Source organism: Mesocricetus auratus, unplaced genomic scaffold (assembly GCF_017639785.1).
Source record: "Mesocricetus auratus isolate SY011 unplaced genomic scaffold, BCM_Maur_2.0 Super-Scaffold_100013, whole genome shotgun sequence".
NCBI classification, from domain to species: Eukaryota; Metazoa; Chordata; class Mammalia; order Rodentia; family Cricetidae; genus Mesocricetus; species Mesocricetus auratus.
Window position 1 is genome coordinate 65724460 of NW_024429196.1, and position 18068 is coordinate 65742527.

At 46.1% G+C, this 18068-nt stretch overlaps 2 protein-coding genes across 6 annotated transcripts in view; one reads left to right on the plus strand and one right to left on the minus strand.

Annotated features, from left to right (window-relative positions):
• The window catches only part of Jarid2 (jumonji and AT-rich interaction domain containing 2), a 167316-nt gene extending 160139 nt beyond the window's left edge, over positions 1-7177 (plus strand). For all 4 annotated transcript variants that reach the window (XM_005066341.4, XM_040755905.1, XM_013110611.3 and 1 more), the window contains 3 exons: positions 181-364; positions 1536-1643; positions 5301-7177. In XM_005066341.4, the coding sequence (XP_005066398.1) occupies positions 181-364; positions 1536-1643; positions 5301-5453 (445 nt within the window). In that variant the 3' untranslated portion in view covers positions 5454-7177. The remainder of the gene's footprint in view (positions 1-180; positions 365-1535; positions 1644-5300) is intronic.
• Positions 7178-7334: 157 nt separating this feature from the next.
• Positions 7335-18068, minus strand: part of Dtnbp1 (dystrobrevin binding protein 1) — an 85596-nt gene continuing 74862 nt past the window's right edge. Inside the window, exons 8-10 of one of the 2 annotated variants that reach the window (XM_005066340.3) lie at positions 13814-13969; positions 8732-8875; positions 7335-8002 (exon numbers count right to left, since the gene is read on the minus strand). In XM_005066340.3, coding sequence (XP_005066397.1) covers positions 7764-8002; positions 8732-8875; positions 13814-13969 — 539 coding nt within the window. In that variant the 3' untranslated portion in view covers positions 7335-7763. Of the gene's footprint in view, positions 8006-8731; positions 8876-13813; positions 13970-18068 lie in introns of both variants that reach the window. The other variant, XM_013110612.2, reaches the window with a different exon arrangement.

Consider the following 18068-nt stretch of genomic DNA (forward strand, 5'->3'; position numbering starts at 1 on the left):
ATGATTCCTCGATGAGGCTTTAGGAAGGCTTGCTGTGCCTCTCACTCACCCCATGGCCTGTCAGTGTTGTTTTGGAGGGCAAGTCTAGCCCAAAGCAGTCATGCATGTTCTCTGGAAGGGGAGGAGGCATCCACTGTGGACATGCAATCTTCTCACGGTGCCTGCCACTCCCCTGTACAGGGATACAGAGCTGCGGCAGCGCAGACAGCTCTTTGAGGCTGGCCTTCACTCTTCCGCCCGCTATGGTAGCCATGACAGCAACAGCACAGTGGCGGATGGAAAGAAAAAGCCTCGAAAGTGGCTGCAGCTGGAAACGTCAGAGAGGAGGTGCCAGGTCTGCCAGCACCTGTGCTACCTATCCATGGTGAGTCTCCCTGCCCTGGACTTGGCCTCCTCAGATCATGGCCCCATTGATGGTGGCAGCCACATTCAACTAAACCTTTTGGAAGACACCCTCATATGTACCCAGAGGTATTTACTCTATGATTCTAAATTCTGTCAGGTTGGCAATGAAGATTTATTTACATTGATGGTGTTTTATCAATGCTAATAACCTGCATTGTTCAAAAACCCAAACTACTTTGTGATCAGCCCTCGGAATCCTTGAAAGGAGCAACAGGTTTGCACTGAGGCTTCCAAGAATAAGCCTTTTTGGCCTGACAAATATTTGTCATTCAAGTGTTTGGATCATTGTTCTTATTTCTTTATAGAGGTGATAGGACTTGGTCTCCACAAAGCATGAGAGTACACAGGCCCTTGTAGGCTCCCTGATTGTCAGTGTTTATTTGGTTTTGGTTTTTGAGGCAGTGTTTCTCTGTGTAGCAGTGGCTCTCCTGGAAGTCTCTCTGTAGACCATTCTTGCCTCAAGCTCACAAAGATCCACCTAATTCTGCCTCCCGAGTGCTGAGATTAAAGGTGTGTGCCACCACCGCTAGGTATCAGTGTCTTTTTATGTGACCTCAGGAAGCAAAGCATATGCCTGGTAGGTAGCATCATGCAGACCCTCTGGGGTACTTAAGATTAGGAGCCCCACCACCATTTTCTGGTTAGAAACTCCCTAAGTCTCTGGGGGGCTGGAGAGATGGCTCAGTGGCTAAAAACACTAGCTGGTTTTCCAGAGGCCCTGAGTTCCAATTCCCAGCAACCACATAATAACTCACAACCATCTGTAATGAGATCTGGTGCCCTCTTCTGACTTGCAGGGATACTTGCAGACAGAACACTGTGTATATATAGTAAATAAATAAATAAATAAATAAACAAACAAACCAAAAACTCCCCAAGTCTGAACACTAAGCCTTCCTAGCCAATATTGACAAATTATGTTCTATCTTTATGATGAGGGCTCTGGAAGTCTGCAGCAGAGATCTGGAGGGGCTTGGAGAACTAATGCAGAGGTTGCTCCCCTGCCTCATTCCCAACCTTGTTGAAGACAAGGGGTCTTAACAGTTTGTACTGTTGTGAGTCACTGACCCCTGGCTTGGGCACATGTGTGGACCACATTCTGGAACTCAGCTTGTACCCTTTCCCTACAGGTGGTACAGGAGAACGAGAATGTTGTGTTCTGTCTGGAGTGTGCACTGCGCCATGTGGAGAAACAGAAGTCTTGCCGTGGGCTGAAACTGATGTACCGCTATGATGAGGTCAGTTCTGAGTTGGGCAGGGCCCTGGATGCCCCAGAGCCCTCCTTAGCCCGGATGACATGAATGAGCTCAGGGTGTGGCCATGCTTGCAGGATGGAGGTTGCAGGCAGCTACTGTGACTTAATGTGGATGCTGGCCATCCGTGTGTGGACTGGGAGATGTGGTAGCTTGCATTGTGCTGGGTCTTTTGGCCTCTGTCTGTCCTCAGTGCCCAGTATACAGTGTTCTTACAATGCCCAGTATACAGTGTTCTTAGCCTCTTCCCACATTGCCTTGTTCACACTGAGATTCTGTGCCAGATTTATTCACCCAGTTTGCTTCTTGCACAGGAGGTGTCTGACCCAGAGATGGCCTTCTGCCTTGACCCCGCATTCTGGGAAGCATCTGTACCTTCATGACTAGTCAAGCTCTCCAGAGCATTTTGCTCTGGCTCCTAAGCCTGTTAAATGTCTGTCTGGCACAGCTCTGATTGCCCAGTGGCTGTACTACCAGCCCCGGATACTCTTCCCCTGTGGTCCTTCTGCACACAACACAGTGATTGTCAGCTTCTTGGCCAGGCAGCTGCTACAGTTTTCTCCCACACTGATATCCTTCCTGGCTAGGATATCCTGAGGGTCACACTGGCCTTCAGGGTGGCCTTGCTCTCTTGAGCCTATTACCCTCTCACGATCAAGCTGCCTGGCCAGCAGCTGCTAAACCATCTTTTTTTCACCTGACCTTGTGCAGCCAGTGGCCATGCTGGCCAGCAGGACTTAAATGTGTAAAGTACTGGTTCCCAGTTACTAAGGAAATGGAGTACTGTACTTGGCCCGGGTTCTAGTCTTAGTATAGAGAGCAGTTGAAGTGGAAACCTCACAAGACAGCGAATGTGAATTCCAGCCTCCCTGATCCTTATCTGTGCAGCCAGGAGACGTGAGAACAAGCCACTTTGTGGACTTTTGTGGCTATGGACCGTGTGCTGTTGTGGTGGGGGCATTTGAGCCCCAGGTGATGGGACTTTTTACTGTGAGCATGTTTTTGTACCTCTGAAGTAACCAGTGAGTCAGGGCTGAAGGTGGTGGTGCACCTTGCCTGATGTTGACACAGGCCACTGCTCATGGCTGCCCCCTCACTCCCCATTGATTCCACGGCCTGTGCTCCATAGTGCAATGCTTTAGGTTGGGGGCACAGTTCCTTGCAAGTCTTGGACTACGGCTCCCTGTGCTACTCACCTGTTGACAATTTGTCGATGTGATGCACACTGCCTCCTCAGTCTCATACACTTTTTTCTGATCTTGGTCTTGGGTTCTACATCAGGTTCTACACATCACATACACCTCGCCTTCTAAGTCAGTGGTTTTCAACCTTCCTAATTGTTGCAACCCTTTAATACAGTTCCTCGTGTTGTGCTGGACCCCCCCACCCCCAATATTTTTGTTGGTATTTCGTAACTGCAATTACGGGATATGTAGAATAACTGGTATGTGACCCCTGTGAAGGTATTGTTTGACCCCCCAGTATGGGTCTCAAATCACAGGTTGAGAACATCTGTTCTAAAAGAAACCTGATCTTCTCACTAACGGCGCGCTATTTACCGTTCCATTTGGTCTTCTACATTCTATGATAGTGTTTACACTTTACGGCTTTGCCCACCTTCAGTGACATTGAGGCACATTCTGTCTGAAGCTGCTGTTGTTTCTGTAGCCCTTCCGGTCGGGAACATCTCAAGCAGCCACCTCCAGGCTCTCAGGCTGCAGCTCCTCTGGAATATGCCAATGCTGGTGTGTCCAGTGCCTGGTGCCCTTCAGGCAGTGTCATCCTTTGGACAGTGGCCATCACTATTGTGTGTCCCCCAGCTGGATGTGTAGTACATTATCCATGTGGGCCCAGGATCGCCTTCTAGTTGTTCTAAGGCTGGCAACAGAATCTGCTGCTCCCCTACTTCCTTCCTTGGTTGTGCTTCCCAAAGCACCATCAGATGGACAGTATGTGCATTCTACCTGTCCCAGGCTTGCTGAGAGTGTAGGTCTAAGTTATGAGGTGGGAACGCACTCCTGTTGTATTCAGTGACAGTAACACACTTCTATGGTCCCTACTTTGTTACATGAACAGTAAATATCACAATGTCCTTAAAATGAAATCCCAGCAGTGAATAACTGTCTGGCATCCTGCATGACAGGCTTCTTCCAAAGCCCCCAGCTAGTGCAGTGTTGACCACATGATCAGGGAAGCTTGAAGCCTTTTTCCCCGAAAGTGCTGAGCAGTGGGATGGGAAAGCCACCTGGTCTTTTAGATGTACATTTTACCGTGACCAAAATCCTGAAAGAACAGCAGCACATCTATCTGGTGGTCTGATGTCCAGTCCCTGGTTTAGATGGATAAGGAAAATCTGCACTTAACAGCCTTTCCCTTTGCCAGAAACTTGCTGTAGTTAAGAGGTCAGTTCCATTCCTCAATTGAGTTCACCTGGTTTGATTGGGAAATATAGTTTGTAGGATCAATGCATTTCAAGCCCCCTGCAGCCCACAGATGAGCACTCCTGCGCAGGCCAATGACAGACATGCTAGAGATTCCAGACCTCTCACTCCCACACCCCTCCTCCTCTTCTGCACTGTTCTCGGAAGAAGGCAGCAATATAGCTGGCCATTCTCCTTGTCCTGGATATGTAATTTCAGATCTGGCCGCTGGTGTATTTTTGTTTTTTGAAACTTCCTTTTCTATTCTGTTTTTCACATCATGCACCCATATCCCATTGTCCTGTCACTTGATATCTGCCCTTGTTAAACCTCTGCCCCCATAAAATAAAATTTAAAGGGGGGGGGAGGAAACAACTCATCATGGAAGCTGTAGTGCAACACTGAGTCATGCAGTAAACCCTTTTATTCATACTTTTATCTTTACTTGCAAGTGTTCACTGCAAAGATTCATTGGTCTAGGTCTTACAGTTTTGGTCCAGAAGGCCATAGATGGGGTGGATATTAGGGTGGGCCAACTCATATCCCTGGTTCTGGGCTTTGGTAGTTTCAGGGTTGGTCAGCCTGCCGTTCTCCTGCATTGGCCTGGGTTAGTTCACCCTTTGCAGCAGTGAGCCAATGCTCTTAATTTCTGGATTTTTCTTCTCATATTGAGCTTCTCACCCTGGCCCCCAACTGTTTGATGCAGGGTCAGTTATGTATGTGGGGATGCAAGTACACTAGAGGCCAAAGGCAATCAGATCCCCTGTAGCTGGAATTAACTTACAAGGCAGCTGTGAGCAGTAATGGGTGTTGGGAGCCCAGTTATTCCTGTAGGAGGGAGGTGTATATCCTCACTCTCAGCCTGTTTTCTAGCCCCAGGAAGCTTCTTGTGCACAAGTCCTTTGCATCTCTGAATCTTTTGGTTTTTCAAGACAGGGTTTCTCTGTATTGTTTTGGAGGCTGTCCTGGAACTTGCTTAGTAGTCCAGGCTGGTCTCGAACAAACAGATCCGCCTGCCTCTGCCTCCCAAGTGCTGGGATTAAAGGCATGCGCCAGCAACGCCCGGCTCGCATCTCTGAATCGTAAAAGCTATTTAGAAAGCCTGCCCCATTCTGGTGCCACACACTCATAAGTCAGCATAAATCCTCATGCTAAGGTAATGGTTGTTGCCTGGGCCCCTCTGCTGCACTAACTTGTTGCTGTCTGTCTTTCCTCCTGGCAGGAACAGATCATCACTTTGGTCAACCAGATATGTGGCAAAGTGTCTGGCAAACATGGCGACATTGAGAACTGTCTCAACAAACCCACACCAAAAAGAGGCCCCCGTAAGAGAGCGACTGTGGACGTGCCGCCATCTCGGCTGCCATCCTCATGAAGATGCCGAACCCATGGTCACTTATATATTTTTTTGTAATTACTATATTCTAGTTTGGAGTACTTGCTGTAGGATACAAGCTGTCTTTGCACTAGCTCTAAAGAAGAATTTCTTCTGGTTTTAGAGAACTGATTTTGTTTTAGCATTAAACTGTTTTTGTACGTAGATATCTAGATATTGCAGTCAGGTTTGGAAGCTGCCGTACACTCACTGTTTAAACCTTCGAGGGGTTGTGTTAATTTGTATTGCCCCCACGGCTGACAAAAGCCTTTTTGTTTTTTGTTTTTGTTTTGTTTGGTAACTGTTGGGGAATAAAGGCTTTTTAACCCATTTTTGAAGAGGGTGAAGTTCGGAGAACAAATTTTAAGACCATCATTCACATGAGCAGATTTTTCTAGATTGGGAAAAGGGATAGCGCACACACACACACACACACACACACACACACACGAAACTTGAAATGGCTTTACTTTGGCTGTCTTTTCTTCTGTCTCGTGCAAGGAGAGTTTGTAACTTTTGGAACCGGAGCGCCTCATTTGTTTAGCTGGGCGGTTATGGCAGCTGAAGGCAAAATGTGAGTTTTGAGTGACTAGGTTTCATACCAGCACACCACTATGCATCCGTTCGAGGAAGAGAGAGGACGAGGACAAAGACTGCCTGCCTTGGAGGTCACTGAGGGAGACCTGTGCCTGATTTCATTAGGAAATCCATTCTGTTATTTTTTGGTGCTGTTGGCTACTTTATCAGAAAAAAAAAAAAAAGAAAAAAAGAAAAAAGGAAAAAAAAACAAAAAAATCAAAAGAACAACAACAACAAAAAACCAAAACAAAGAACGTTTAAATACACCCTTGAGGAAGGGAACAGTGGCTGACTGTAAGCGCTTCCCTGTCACCAGTGCAATCCCCTGACATTCCACCTCCATCCCCGCCTGTTCTCACTCTCATCAGCATTAATCTCTGTTTAACACACTTAGAGCCACTAAGTCTGCAGTTCTTTTTGAATGTGAAAATACATCTGTGCCCATCTTGTCTTTTTTTTTCTCTTCATGTTTTAACAAAAAAGAAAAAAAGAATCCCACCCCCCTTTGTACATAATCCTGTAAATTGTTTTAAATACTTGAGCCTTTTCTTGGTGGGGGAGGGGAGGGGTGAGAAGATGAAGAAAAGCCTTACATTTCAGTTTCTTCATCGGCTGGATTGGATGCTTACAGGGTTTTTCTTGTAACATTTATAAGTGCTGCTTACATCACTCAACAACAAAACATGGTAATGGAGTAGCTGTTGCCCTTCTCCGGTTGTGTGTACAGTATGTGTGGAATAAAAAAGGGAAACTGTTTTCACAAGCTGTTCTTTGTTTCATAATTGGATCAGTCCGTAGCTACCCGTATTGCACTGAGCTTGCCAGTGGTGACTGCCAGGAATGTCCTAGGATCCACTTTGGTGGTTGTTGTTGCAGAAGACTGAACTGTTTTGGAATATTTAACGATTACATAACAGTCGAGTGTTTTCCCATGTGGTTGTCCAGTTTTTATGGCCTTGCTGTGTACTTTTCCCTCTTTTTGACAGTAAACTTTCGCCTATGGCTTACAGTTTGACATTTAATTTATTAGCGCTGCTCTGCACCCCTCCCTCAAGAGGGAGGACTTCGTGTGGTTTATTGCCAGTTTTTTGTTTACTTTTCAGGTTTGTACTACAAGGTTTAATAATAAAAACAAGTTTTTTGGACATTTTTGTCTGTCTTGTGGAAAGGGTGGGCTGTCTTCTCTGGTCAGTGGGGCTGCTGTGGCATTTTCATGTTACTGCTCAGCCATGCTGCTGTGGCTCTGGTGGGGACAGGGGCTACTGCCCTGGGTGCTTTTCCCTGTGCGGGAGCCAGCCAGACTGCTTTGGGTCAAGTTTATTTCTGCTGAGAACCAGGTGCTCTAGTATTGATAACAGGTTTTGGCCTGAAGATAGTTCAGCTGATGGGTACAAAATTAAGTTTTTCAGACCCCAGTTTGACCACTATTGGTTACATGCTGCCGCCGCCCCCCCCAAATTATACCAGGGCATGGAGCCCACATGGCCTGGCTCAGGCCCTATTCCCTCCGAGCCCCTTCTCAGTGGCCCTGCACACCTGTGTTCCTTTAGGAATGCTTGATCATATCAGATGTGTGCACAACCCCATATACCCACAGCTTCATGTTTAGTCCATAGCTTTATTGTGATCTCTTCTCTAATGGCTCTCACGCACCATTAGCAATCCTGAAAAACCAAAAACCTCTAAAGAACCTGGCTTTGCAGGAGGTTCTGTACGCAGCTGACAAGTCATTTAAATGTCCTGAGTTGAGTCACTGTCATCACTGTCATCTGGGGTGGACTTTCTGTCAGTGAGTGATGTGACCAAGGCAGTGTCCACCTGTACATCCTCCTCGTCAGACTGGATGAGGGGGGCTTCAGCGGTGTGCAGGTCAGTGCAGGCAGAGGGTGAGGCAGATGGCTGGAGTGCTGATTCTGAGGAATTTGGAATCTGAAGAGTCATTTCATTCTGACAGGGGTTGGATTCAAGCTCTGCTGAAGAAAGGAAAAAAGGTATTGCAGTTGGGAATTGCTACTGAGGACAACTGTCTGAGGCTGTACTACAGGGCTGCCCTCCTCAGGCCACACAGCCTGGTTCTCCTTGCAGGAACCACAGGCGAACGAGCTGGCTGAACATCTGTGCTGTGCTTGGTAAAGTCACATAGGATCCTGTTAAGCATTGTGCTTAAAGGGTGAAGGCATATGCTAAAATAATCCAGGTTATGCCTGGCTCTTAGCATATCCTTCACCCTTCAATCCATAGATACTGGTGCTAAGATGAACTCAGAACTCAGATTAATGATTTCAGCATCTCTCCAATTTTACAAGGACTTAGGAGGAATAAACATTTTACAGATAACCAGTCACTGTGACCAAGTCATTCCTATCTCCAGAGGGCTGAGAGGAGGGTGAAGTCAGAGGAATAAGGACCTTCAATACTGAGGCTTGTGGAGTGCTGTTCAGGGTTAAGGGTGCAAGTCCTGATGAATGAACATGAAATCAGAGTGCCCTTAGAGGAATTCCACAAGCCATAGCTACACGAAGGGGAGACTGTGAGCCACACAGGAGAGCTAGCACATTCCCAACCCAGTCCTATCTCAGCAACAGAGACCCCACTCACTGGAGGCAGTGGAACTGGATACTTCAAGTTAGCCCAGTTAAGGGTTCATGAAAGATGCTGAGAGTTCAAAGATTTGACACTGGTCTGGTCTTGACTCTTACCTAAACCCGGGGACAGCACAGTGCTGTCCTCTCCATTGGAGTTCAAGAAGACATCTAGAGCCTCCTGGTCAGAGATATCCATCAGGTCCATCTGCTCCAGCATGTCTACATTCACCTCCATGGATGACATGCTGCCCATGGGCTCTGAGGACAAAAGAAATCACACCTTTTTCATGGTAAGTGCTGAGTTTCATTTTTACTCGGCTAATTACACTATTTTCTCCCAAATGACATTAAACCTGCCCTAAGTCATCTTTCATTACGTTTGACCCTAACCTCTTGTTTGCAGGGGAAAAGAGTGCTCCTGCAACACATAGGTAGGAGCTGTTTCCATGGGCCAGTAGGAAATCAGGAAATTCCCTTCTAGGCCACCACAACCAAAATCGCAATTGACATTTTCATGGTTGTTCAATGAGAACAGCAGCCCACCAGCAGTTGGCCAGGACCACTAAGCCTGAGTGCCCAAAGCAGTGTGCTTCTCAGGGCTGATGCTAGGTCTCCTCCCACCACCAGCCAGGAAGGAAATCCTAGAAATGAGGTGGCCTGAGATAGATGTATTATGTACCTTAGGCTTCACAGACAGGGAGACCCCCTACAAAGTGAGGGGCCTCAGAAATATAACAGGTACCTATACTAAGTCAGTTTCAGAGACGCTTCTAAGATGGACCACAGAACCAAAGGGTCACAAATTGAAGATGAGAGTGAGGTGAGCAGAGAATAACTATAGGTGCAGTGGATAAAATCTCCACCCTGCAGCACAGAACAAAGCCACAGGACTTGAAGACATGGGCATAAATAGCCACTCCCTCTATGACAGTAAGGGCCTTCAGTTCCAGATAGAACTGTGTCATTGATGGGAAAGACAGAAGTTAGATTAGTTCACTGGCATGTATGTAGATAAAGTGACAATGTCATACTGAGCCAGTGCGTCTCTTGGGGGTGAATGGGTACTGTGGTTTCATCTGTCTCTTCTGGCTGTGACTTAAGCTTGGAAAGGGTGTGTAGGACTTGTAGGATAGGCCAAAGCCATTGGTAATCCAGAGGGGAATGAAATAAACAGCATAGGGGAGGGAGGCTGAGACATGAGCATGAGTTCCACCTAAAACAATTCCTCTCTCTTCCAAGTATGCGATTCTCCTGCCTCAAACTCCCAAACACTGGAGTTGTATGTGTTCAGAACTTATTCACAGCTGTATTATTCAGATGCTTTTAAAAGTAAAAAACGGGCAGAACAATGAGAACGTCACACCCACCCTCTTGGGATGTCAATTCACCTCCTCCTTAATGACTGACATGAGCCGCCCTAACTGAAGGAGAGACTGTCAACAAAGGGTAAGTAGAAAACCTTTATATTAATAAACATTAATGACAAAATATTTAGAGTGTTAAATATCAAAAGTTGTCAAATTCAGCTAAAATGGCACCCCAATAGGAAATTATTGCGTTGGTTCCCTTACTACAGATGAAGAAAATCAAGTTTTTATCTCAGTCAGGAAAAAAAGATGTCCTTAATGCCTTTAATTCCAGCCCTCAAAAATAGGCAGATCTCTTACTTGGCTGTCAGCCTAGTTCCAGACTACTTAGGGCTACACAGTGAGGCCTTGTATCAGAAGAAGATGCCTGAAGAAAGTCCAATTCTGCCATTCTCCTGAGTGCTGGAAGTACGGGCAAGTACTGCCGTGCTTGGCTACAAATGCGTAACCTGTGCAGAAGCAAAGACTATGAGCAGTGTGGCAGGCTAATGTGTTTGAAAACTAAAGATGGTTTGGTACAGTTTCCATGGAAACCATAAACAGTGTCTAGGGTATGCTCATCCTCTCAGGATAAACAAGGAGAGTAATGTGCTCCAATCCTGAACTGTGGTCAGTTGTGAGTCTTATAAACACTCAATTCCAATCAAACTTCAGACTGAGTTCATTGAAGAGCTTGAAGCAAGAACAAACATGGTAATGGGGTGAGGTGGGGTCTAGCATGTGCCAGGGTGGCTTTTCCTCTGTTGACACTAGGCTGGAAGACTGGTGCTCTCCTGTGTGAGGCAGGGTTAGGGGCCCTCAGCCTATGAGACCCTGCGGAACACTTTAGCTCACTTTAAAGCAGAATCTTGCCAATAACAATTGGTACCGAGGCATCACCAACTACTACTTAATGAAATGTAACTTTAACAAAACCACAGTGGAATGTCCTAATCTGTAGTTATAGGTTTAAAACAAATATAAGGTTGTCATAATTGTGCATCAGAGAACTGTGAAAGTCAACATCCAGATTCAATGAAAGAAAGACAAAGTAGGAGTAAAATAATATTGCCAAGGCTAATGGTTATACTCCACAGCCCAACTGTAAGGCCCTATTGCTGAAGAGACCACTAATGTCATCAAACACTGAAAAATCAAGTTGCTGCCCAGCTAGAATCTTAACCCTACTGACTAGCATATGTGGTGGTTTGAATGAGAATATCCCCACAGGCTTATATATTTCAATATTTGCTCCCTAGTTGGCGAAATTGGGAAGGATTGTTGGAGGTGGTGTGTGTGTGTGTGTGTGTGTGCGCGTGCGTGTGCATGCCTCATGCTTATGTATCAAGATGCTCCAGTACCATGCCTGACTCCCATGCTCTCTGTCATGATACCCACAGAATCTTAACCCTCTGAAAATGTAAGCCCCCAAATAAACTTCTGTAATTTGCTTTGGTCACAGGATCTTATCACAGAAATAGAAAATCATCTGACAGCATGCTACAGGAAGAGGAAAATACTAATCAGTATCACCCAACTGTACACCCAGTGACATGCCTCCAAGATACACTAGTGCAATAGTGGCTCAGATGTTATTGGAGTTAAAACCCATTTCATACCTTGAGATTGCTAAAGTAGGCCAACACCTGAGACTACACAGAAAGACCATAGGCCTAAGGGGAAAACTGTTAGTATAATTATGCTAAAGCTGCATCAGAAAAGCTGCTTCTTGCTGTAGATGGGTGTTGACAAACATACATCTGACAACTGTACAATGTACAGAGGGTGAGAGACTTTGGAGCATTCAGTCCTAAAAGATAGCTTCATCAAATTCTTCCCCTCAATGTGGAAAAGGCTGAACGATTGTTATGAGGCAGAGGTGGTGGCTGACTCCAAGGAAACAGTGCCTTCCTTCTCACAGATGAACTATACACTCGTATGAACTCATGGGTTGTGACACAATGTGCAGTATCTGCAAAAGTTCAAACTAGACAAGCACAGAGACGTGGAAGTGGGCATACAGTCTTAAATCTAACCAACAAGCTGTTACAACTCACATCTGTTGGGAAAGGGAAAATCAGTTTTCTCAAGTTTTGCCCATGAGTAGTTGACCAACACAAAATGAACTCTATATTGTGTGTGTGTGCGTAAATTCACACATGTAATTGTTGTTTTGGAAATTTTTTGTCTTATTGGTTTTGTTTGACTTTTTTTTTTTTTTTAAATCAGAGGCTCCGGGAAAGTGTTGGGAATGAAAGAAACATGAGGTTGGGTGGTGGTATGGTTGGAGACTAGAATCAGGCTCATAAATTTGCATGCTCAGTCCCAAGCTGGTGAGCTGCTTGGAAGGATAAGGAAGTGTGGCTTTGTTGGAAGAGATATGTCACTGGGGGTAAACTTTGAGGTTTAAAAGTCTAGTAGTCTGCTCGGCTGTGGTGGCTCATGCCTCTAATCCCAGCACTTGGAAGACAGAGACAGGAGGCTCTCTGGGAATTCCAGGACAGCCAGGGTTATACACAGAGAAACCCTGTCTCAAAAAGGGGGGAAAAAGCCAATAATCTTTGTCTCTCTGCCTTGGGTCAGGATACACTTCTCAGCTACTGCTTCAGCGCCTACTTGTGTGCAGCCAGGTTCCCCATCATGATAATGGAACTGAAGCAAGCCCCCAATTAAATGCTTTCTTTTCTAAGAGTTGCCACGGGTATAGTTTAAGAAGTTGATATCACAGAGTGGTACACTGCTGTGACAGGCCTGACCATGCTCCTTGTTTGTGGAATGTGGATTGGGAAAACAGTGAGCAATGAGAAGAGCAAAATAAATCAATAAATAAAGTAAAAATAAAAATGCACCTTTGAAGAGAAAAAGAGAGCCAGAAAAGGTAATGCTGTAATGAAGTTCAGTGTCCAAGGAGATAAAAAGTTTAAGGAAAAGCCGATGCTAACTGGAGTAAAGGGAGCGGGCCACAAGGCAAGACTCCACCAAGCTAAACTTCCAACATGTAAGAAGGAATTTAAGGAGCTTAAGCAGCACAGGAAACCATCAATAACTGAAAGCTTATGCAAATGCAGGTCAAAGAGGAGCTCAGGTTGCAGCCTTGGCAAATCAGAACATGGTAGCTTCAGCTGTGTGGTTCTGGCTGTAGAATCAACAAGGATAAAGGAAAGGGGTTGTGGACTCTTCCTCCATGTAAAGAGAAGCCACAAAGGCAGGCTTTTGTCAGAGGAAATCCCCGCATAGATTCCCAGTGAGGCCACTGCAATGAAGCTGTCTTAGTGAAGCCTGGATTGCCTTGGAGACCCCAAATGTTGGAGACAGCATTCATGGGATACCTGCCAAGGAGAGCTCTTGAGGTCACAGCTGGGCATGCACTCTCTGCAGACACATTCTGGACATGAAGTTCCATGGCTTTAACTAAAACTTTTGAAATGAAGAAAATGCTGTTTCTGATCTCATGGAATGAGTCTAATATGCCACACCCACTAAGAACATCTTTTTATGTTGACTGATGTTCTAACTTAAGCTTTACTTAGCTCCACCCTTACAGGTGAAGAAAGTTCCTGAAGTAGGATGCTTGTCTGTGTAGGAAGTCTGCAGCAGCTCTCAACAGCCAAGTTACCAGGTTACTGCTCGGAGGGCCCTTCCATTCTAGCTAAGGCAATTTTCTGCAGTGCCTGAACACCAAAAATTCTGTATTTTTTAAATGTTTCAACTGGAACCTAGAACTAAAGGAAGAGTCAAAATAATGGCACCTCGGGCATGCCCGTGACATTCACTTTGATTGGGGTCTACGCACCAAGGACTATATACCCTAGGCCCCACTCTGCAGGCATCCTAGAATGGCCCAGCTCACCTCGCTTGTCTGCGATCTGCAGGTAACCTGTGGACAGGTACTGTTCCATGTCCTGCTGGAAGGCTTCCTCAAAGAACTTCTGCCGCTCCTTCAACTTCAGTTGCTGGGTGTGCTCCATCTCCAGAACCTTCTGTGCGTGCTCTGCATCTAGTTCAGCTGAGGAAGCAGAGTGGTGGGGTGAGAGCTCCAACAAGGGACTGGACAGGGGAGGCAGCCCCGGGGTCCCCATCTGCTGGGCTGCGTTCCATTACTGAGCACTTGTCCCCTCTGCTGCAAGACCTCCCATGACACTCCTGCTCTTGCACAGCAGAGCTGCTCATTGCTCAGCATGGACTCCTCAGGTAACTCTCCACTAATGTAACCAGAAGCTTTTGATGTTCTTTCTATCTATCTATCTATCTATCTATCTATCTATCTATCTATCTATCTATCTATCTATCTATCTATCTATCTACCGTTTTTCCAGACAGGATTTCTCTGTAGCTTTGGAGTCCATCCTGGCACTTACTCTGTAGACCAGGATGGCCTCGAACTCAGAGATCCACCTGCCTCTGCCTCCTGAGTGCTGGGATTAAAGGCGTGCGCCATCAATGCCCGGCTCATTTCTTTTTTTCCTAAGATTTATGTGTCTGTGTGAATCCCCAGAGTTAGACATACAGTTTTCAGCCACCTGAGTGGGTGCTGGGAACTGAAATTCCATTTTGTGCAGGAGCAGCAAGTGCTTTGAAACACGGAGCCATATCTCCAGCCTGTGCTTAATCTTTTGAGGCTGACCTAATATAAAAACACAGGCAGGCTGGGCTGTGGTGGTGCACACCTTTAATCCCAGCACTCGGGAGGCAGAGGCAGGCGGATCTCTGTGAGTTCGAGGCCAGGCTGGGCCAACAGCCTCCAAAACAATACAGAGAAACCCTGTCTCGTAAAAACCAAAAACCAAACAAACAAAACAACAACAACAACAAAAAAAAACACAGGCAGAATTGAGTTCCTGGAGGACTACATCCATATTTCATTCTTTTTAATATATTCTCAACTAGCTCAGTACCTGGAACATAGGAAGCCCTCAACAAATACAGTAAGAACACAAATATAGAGTGTCATTCAGCCTGAAAAAGGAAGAAAAATTGGACACCCACTCTGCCATGATCCACGAGAACATTACATTACTGTGTGACTATACTAAAGCACTTGGAGTAGCCACCATTACAAACTGGTAGAATGAAGGTTGATGGGGAGGGGTGTTTAAGGGGCACAACATTTCAAATCATAAGGTGATCACAGAGGGAGAGGCAGCTCCGTGGGGAAAGTGTTCATACAAGCATGAGGACCTGAGGTTGGATTCCCCAACACCATGTAAAAAGCTGGGAACGGTGGTGAAGTATTGTAACTCTGGCACAGCCAAGGGTGGGGAAAGGCACACCCGGGACTCAATGCTAGCCAAACTAGCTAAAGCATCAAACTCCTGGCTCCATGAGACTGTCTCAGGAAGGGGGAAAGTTTTAGATGTGAATGACAGTGCCATTTAAAAACTGGTAAGATTTGTAAGTGGATTTTACACAGTAGGAAAACTGGGGAAGTAACATGCAGGAATGGAAATGGTTCAGCAGTTATGATCACATCCTCCTCTTCCAGAGGACCAGAGTTTAATATCCAGCACCCACACAGGGCACCTCATAGCTTTCTGTAACTCCAGCTGCAGGGGATCTGGTGCCTTTGACCTCTATGGGAATTGGTACTCAGATGCATGGAGACAACATATATATAATGAAAACAAACATTCTTTAAGAACCATGGAGCCATCACAGTGCTATACAAAGTGCCCAGGTTTAGCTTTGCTATTTATCAGCTATGTAACCTGGCTAGTCAGTCAGTGTGCCATCTAAAAATGGATACAGAACTGTTACCCCAGCATTGACATGCCCATGCAAGAGCATAGAACCCTTCAGTGTGAAGGCGAGCAGTGTCCATGCAAGGACAGTGAGTGGTGTATGTCACACAACAGATGAGCATTCTATGAACCCAGCTCCTGCCTGGACCTGGCTGTCTGGGGAAGCCAGACACTACAGCCTAAAGTTTTCCCTAAAGACAGATGTTTGAGACCACCGGCTGTGTGACACTGTTTAGCTGTGTTAGAGGAAAATAGTGTTGTGGGTGAACTGAAGATCCCTAACAAGGTCTTGTTCCATCTGGAACTTTCTGATGTAATTAATTTCAAACAGAGCAAACAGCACATAGTACAATGACTGAGACCCACCTCTGTCCCCAGTATTGCTCCAATTCCTGTCACAATAACTCTTGAGCACAATGCCATCCTCTAGGAATGACAGGCCTCAAAACTCTGTAATAGGATTTATGATCTCACATCAAATACATATTGTCTAGTACTCTGAATGCTCTGGGCTTTCTTGTACTCTAATCTACACACACCAACTAATGTTAGCTCCAACAACAGAGAAGGAAAGTAACCTTCCCCAGCTGCACAGCTGGATGCTGCGTGTGCCCTCACACTCAGTACTACTCGCTCATGTGTACTTCCTGTTTCCAGTCACCCTCCTGCCAGGCCTGTGTTCACAGAAGAATGGACTCATTACAGATGCAGATATTCTCATCCCAAGCTGGGTCCTAGCCCATTTGCAGATGCTGCCCGGTTTCTGTCACACTGCTCTGGGTGACTCTGCTGTCACAGCAACTGTGCAGAGTGGTTTGTGCAACTCCACTATCTGCCTACAGTCCATGCTTGCATACCTCTGGCTTCCCTGTCTGAGTTTCCTCTGACTCCTGGGGAAGCCACACATAAGCACAGGTTCCGTACATGTGAGGCAGCAGTCAGCGACAGGTCAAGCAACAGTGTGTCCATCCAGGGACGCCCATCTCTGGTAGATGGCCCTGAACACTTCCAAATCCTTGCTGCCCCTGGCTGCCCTTCAGCATTGTCTCATCCACTGCACAGCGCACTTCCTGGTTTCCCTCCAGCCTCTCACACACTCCACCTGTGTGAAATCCTTGCAGTTTCCACAAACCCCAGCTAGAAATCCGTTGCCAGCTATAAGTTGTTTAACATTTCCAAGCTGTCACTTTATCCTCTACACAAGCGAGGTAAAAGTACTCATTTCTTAAGGTTTCTGTCTGGGCAAGAGGGGGCAATATTAACCATCAGCAATGTCACACTGGCCAGTAACTGGCAGCTAATATTCACAGACAACATGCTGTCAACAACAGACTCTCAAAAAGGGAAGGCAGTCAGGCCTCTTCTCTTCTCTTCTCTTCTCTTCTCTTCTCTTCTCTTCTCTTCTCTTCTCTTCTCTTCTCCTCTCCTCTCCTCTCCTCTCCTCTCCTCTCCTCTCCTCTCCTCCTCTCCTCTTCTTTTCCCCTCCCTCCCTCCCTCCCTCCCTCCCTCCCTCCCTCCCTCCCTCCCTCCCTCCCTCCCTCCCTCCCTCCCTCTCTCTCTCTCTCTCTCTCTCTCTCTCTCTCTCTCTCTCTCTTCCCTCTCTCCCTCCCCTGTCCTGCTCCCCCAGAATCAGGTACAGCACTAGAATCCAAATTCAGCACTAGATTCTCTCAGCCCTACCCAGGCTTCAGATTTCATCACCTTTCAGGGCCCTGAATACATCTACAAAGAGCTGTGTGTACTCAGGAAAAGCCTGCAGGAAGAGGACACCTCTTCATTTGTTTTGTTTCAACAGTCAATGTATCTGCTAGATACCTGGTGACTGACAAGTGCGTTAGTGAAACTCAACTCTAAAACACATTAGCATGCTTCAAACACTTCAGAGAGTCGGTATGCTGGTTTAAAAGAAGCAATTCCAAAATAAGCCATTCAAAATCAAAGATCAGTTTAGTAATTATCAAAAGGAATTTAATTAAAGAATATCGAATTTTAGCTGACTCAAGATTGTCTGTAGAGGGGTGAAGGTGCCAGCTACTTCCTTGACTACGATGATGACTTAATGTGTGTCAATTACTGGCCCTATGGGTTCTCATCTTAATTCTTTATGTTGGGAGGATGTCTAATCATGTCTCAACATCTTCAGGGTTGGGGAAAGGAGAGTGTGGATTATGGAACTTAAAATGACTTTTAAAAGAAATCAAGCCAGGCAATGGTGGAGCATGCCTTTAATCCCAGCACTCAAGAGGCAGAGGCAGGCAGAATCTCTGTGAGTTCGAGGCCAGCCTGGTCTACAGAGTGAGTTCCAGGACAGGCAAGGCTGTTACACAGAGAAACTCTGTTTCTCAAAATACAAGAAACAAAAAAAGA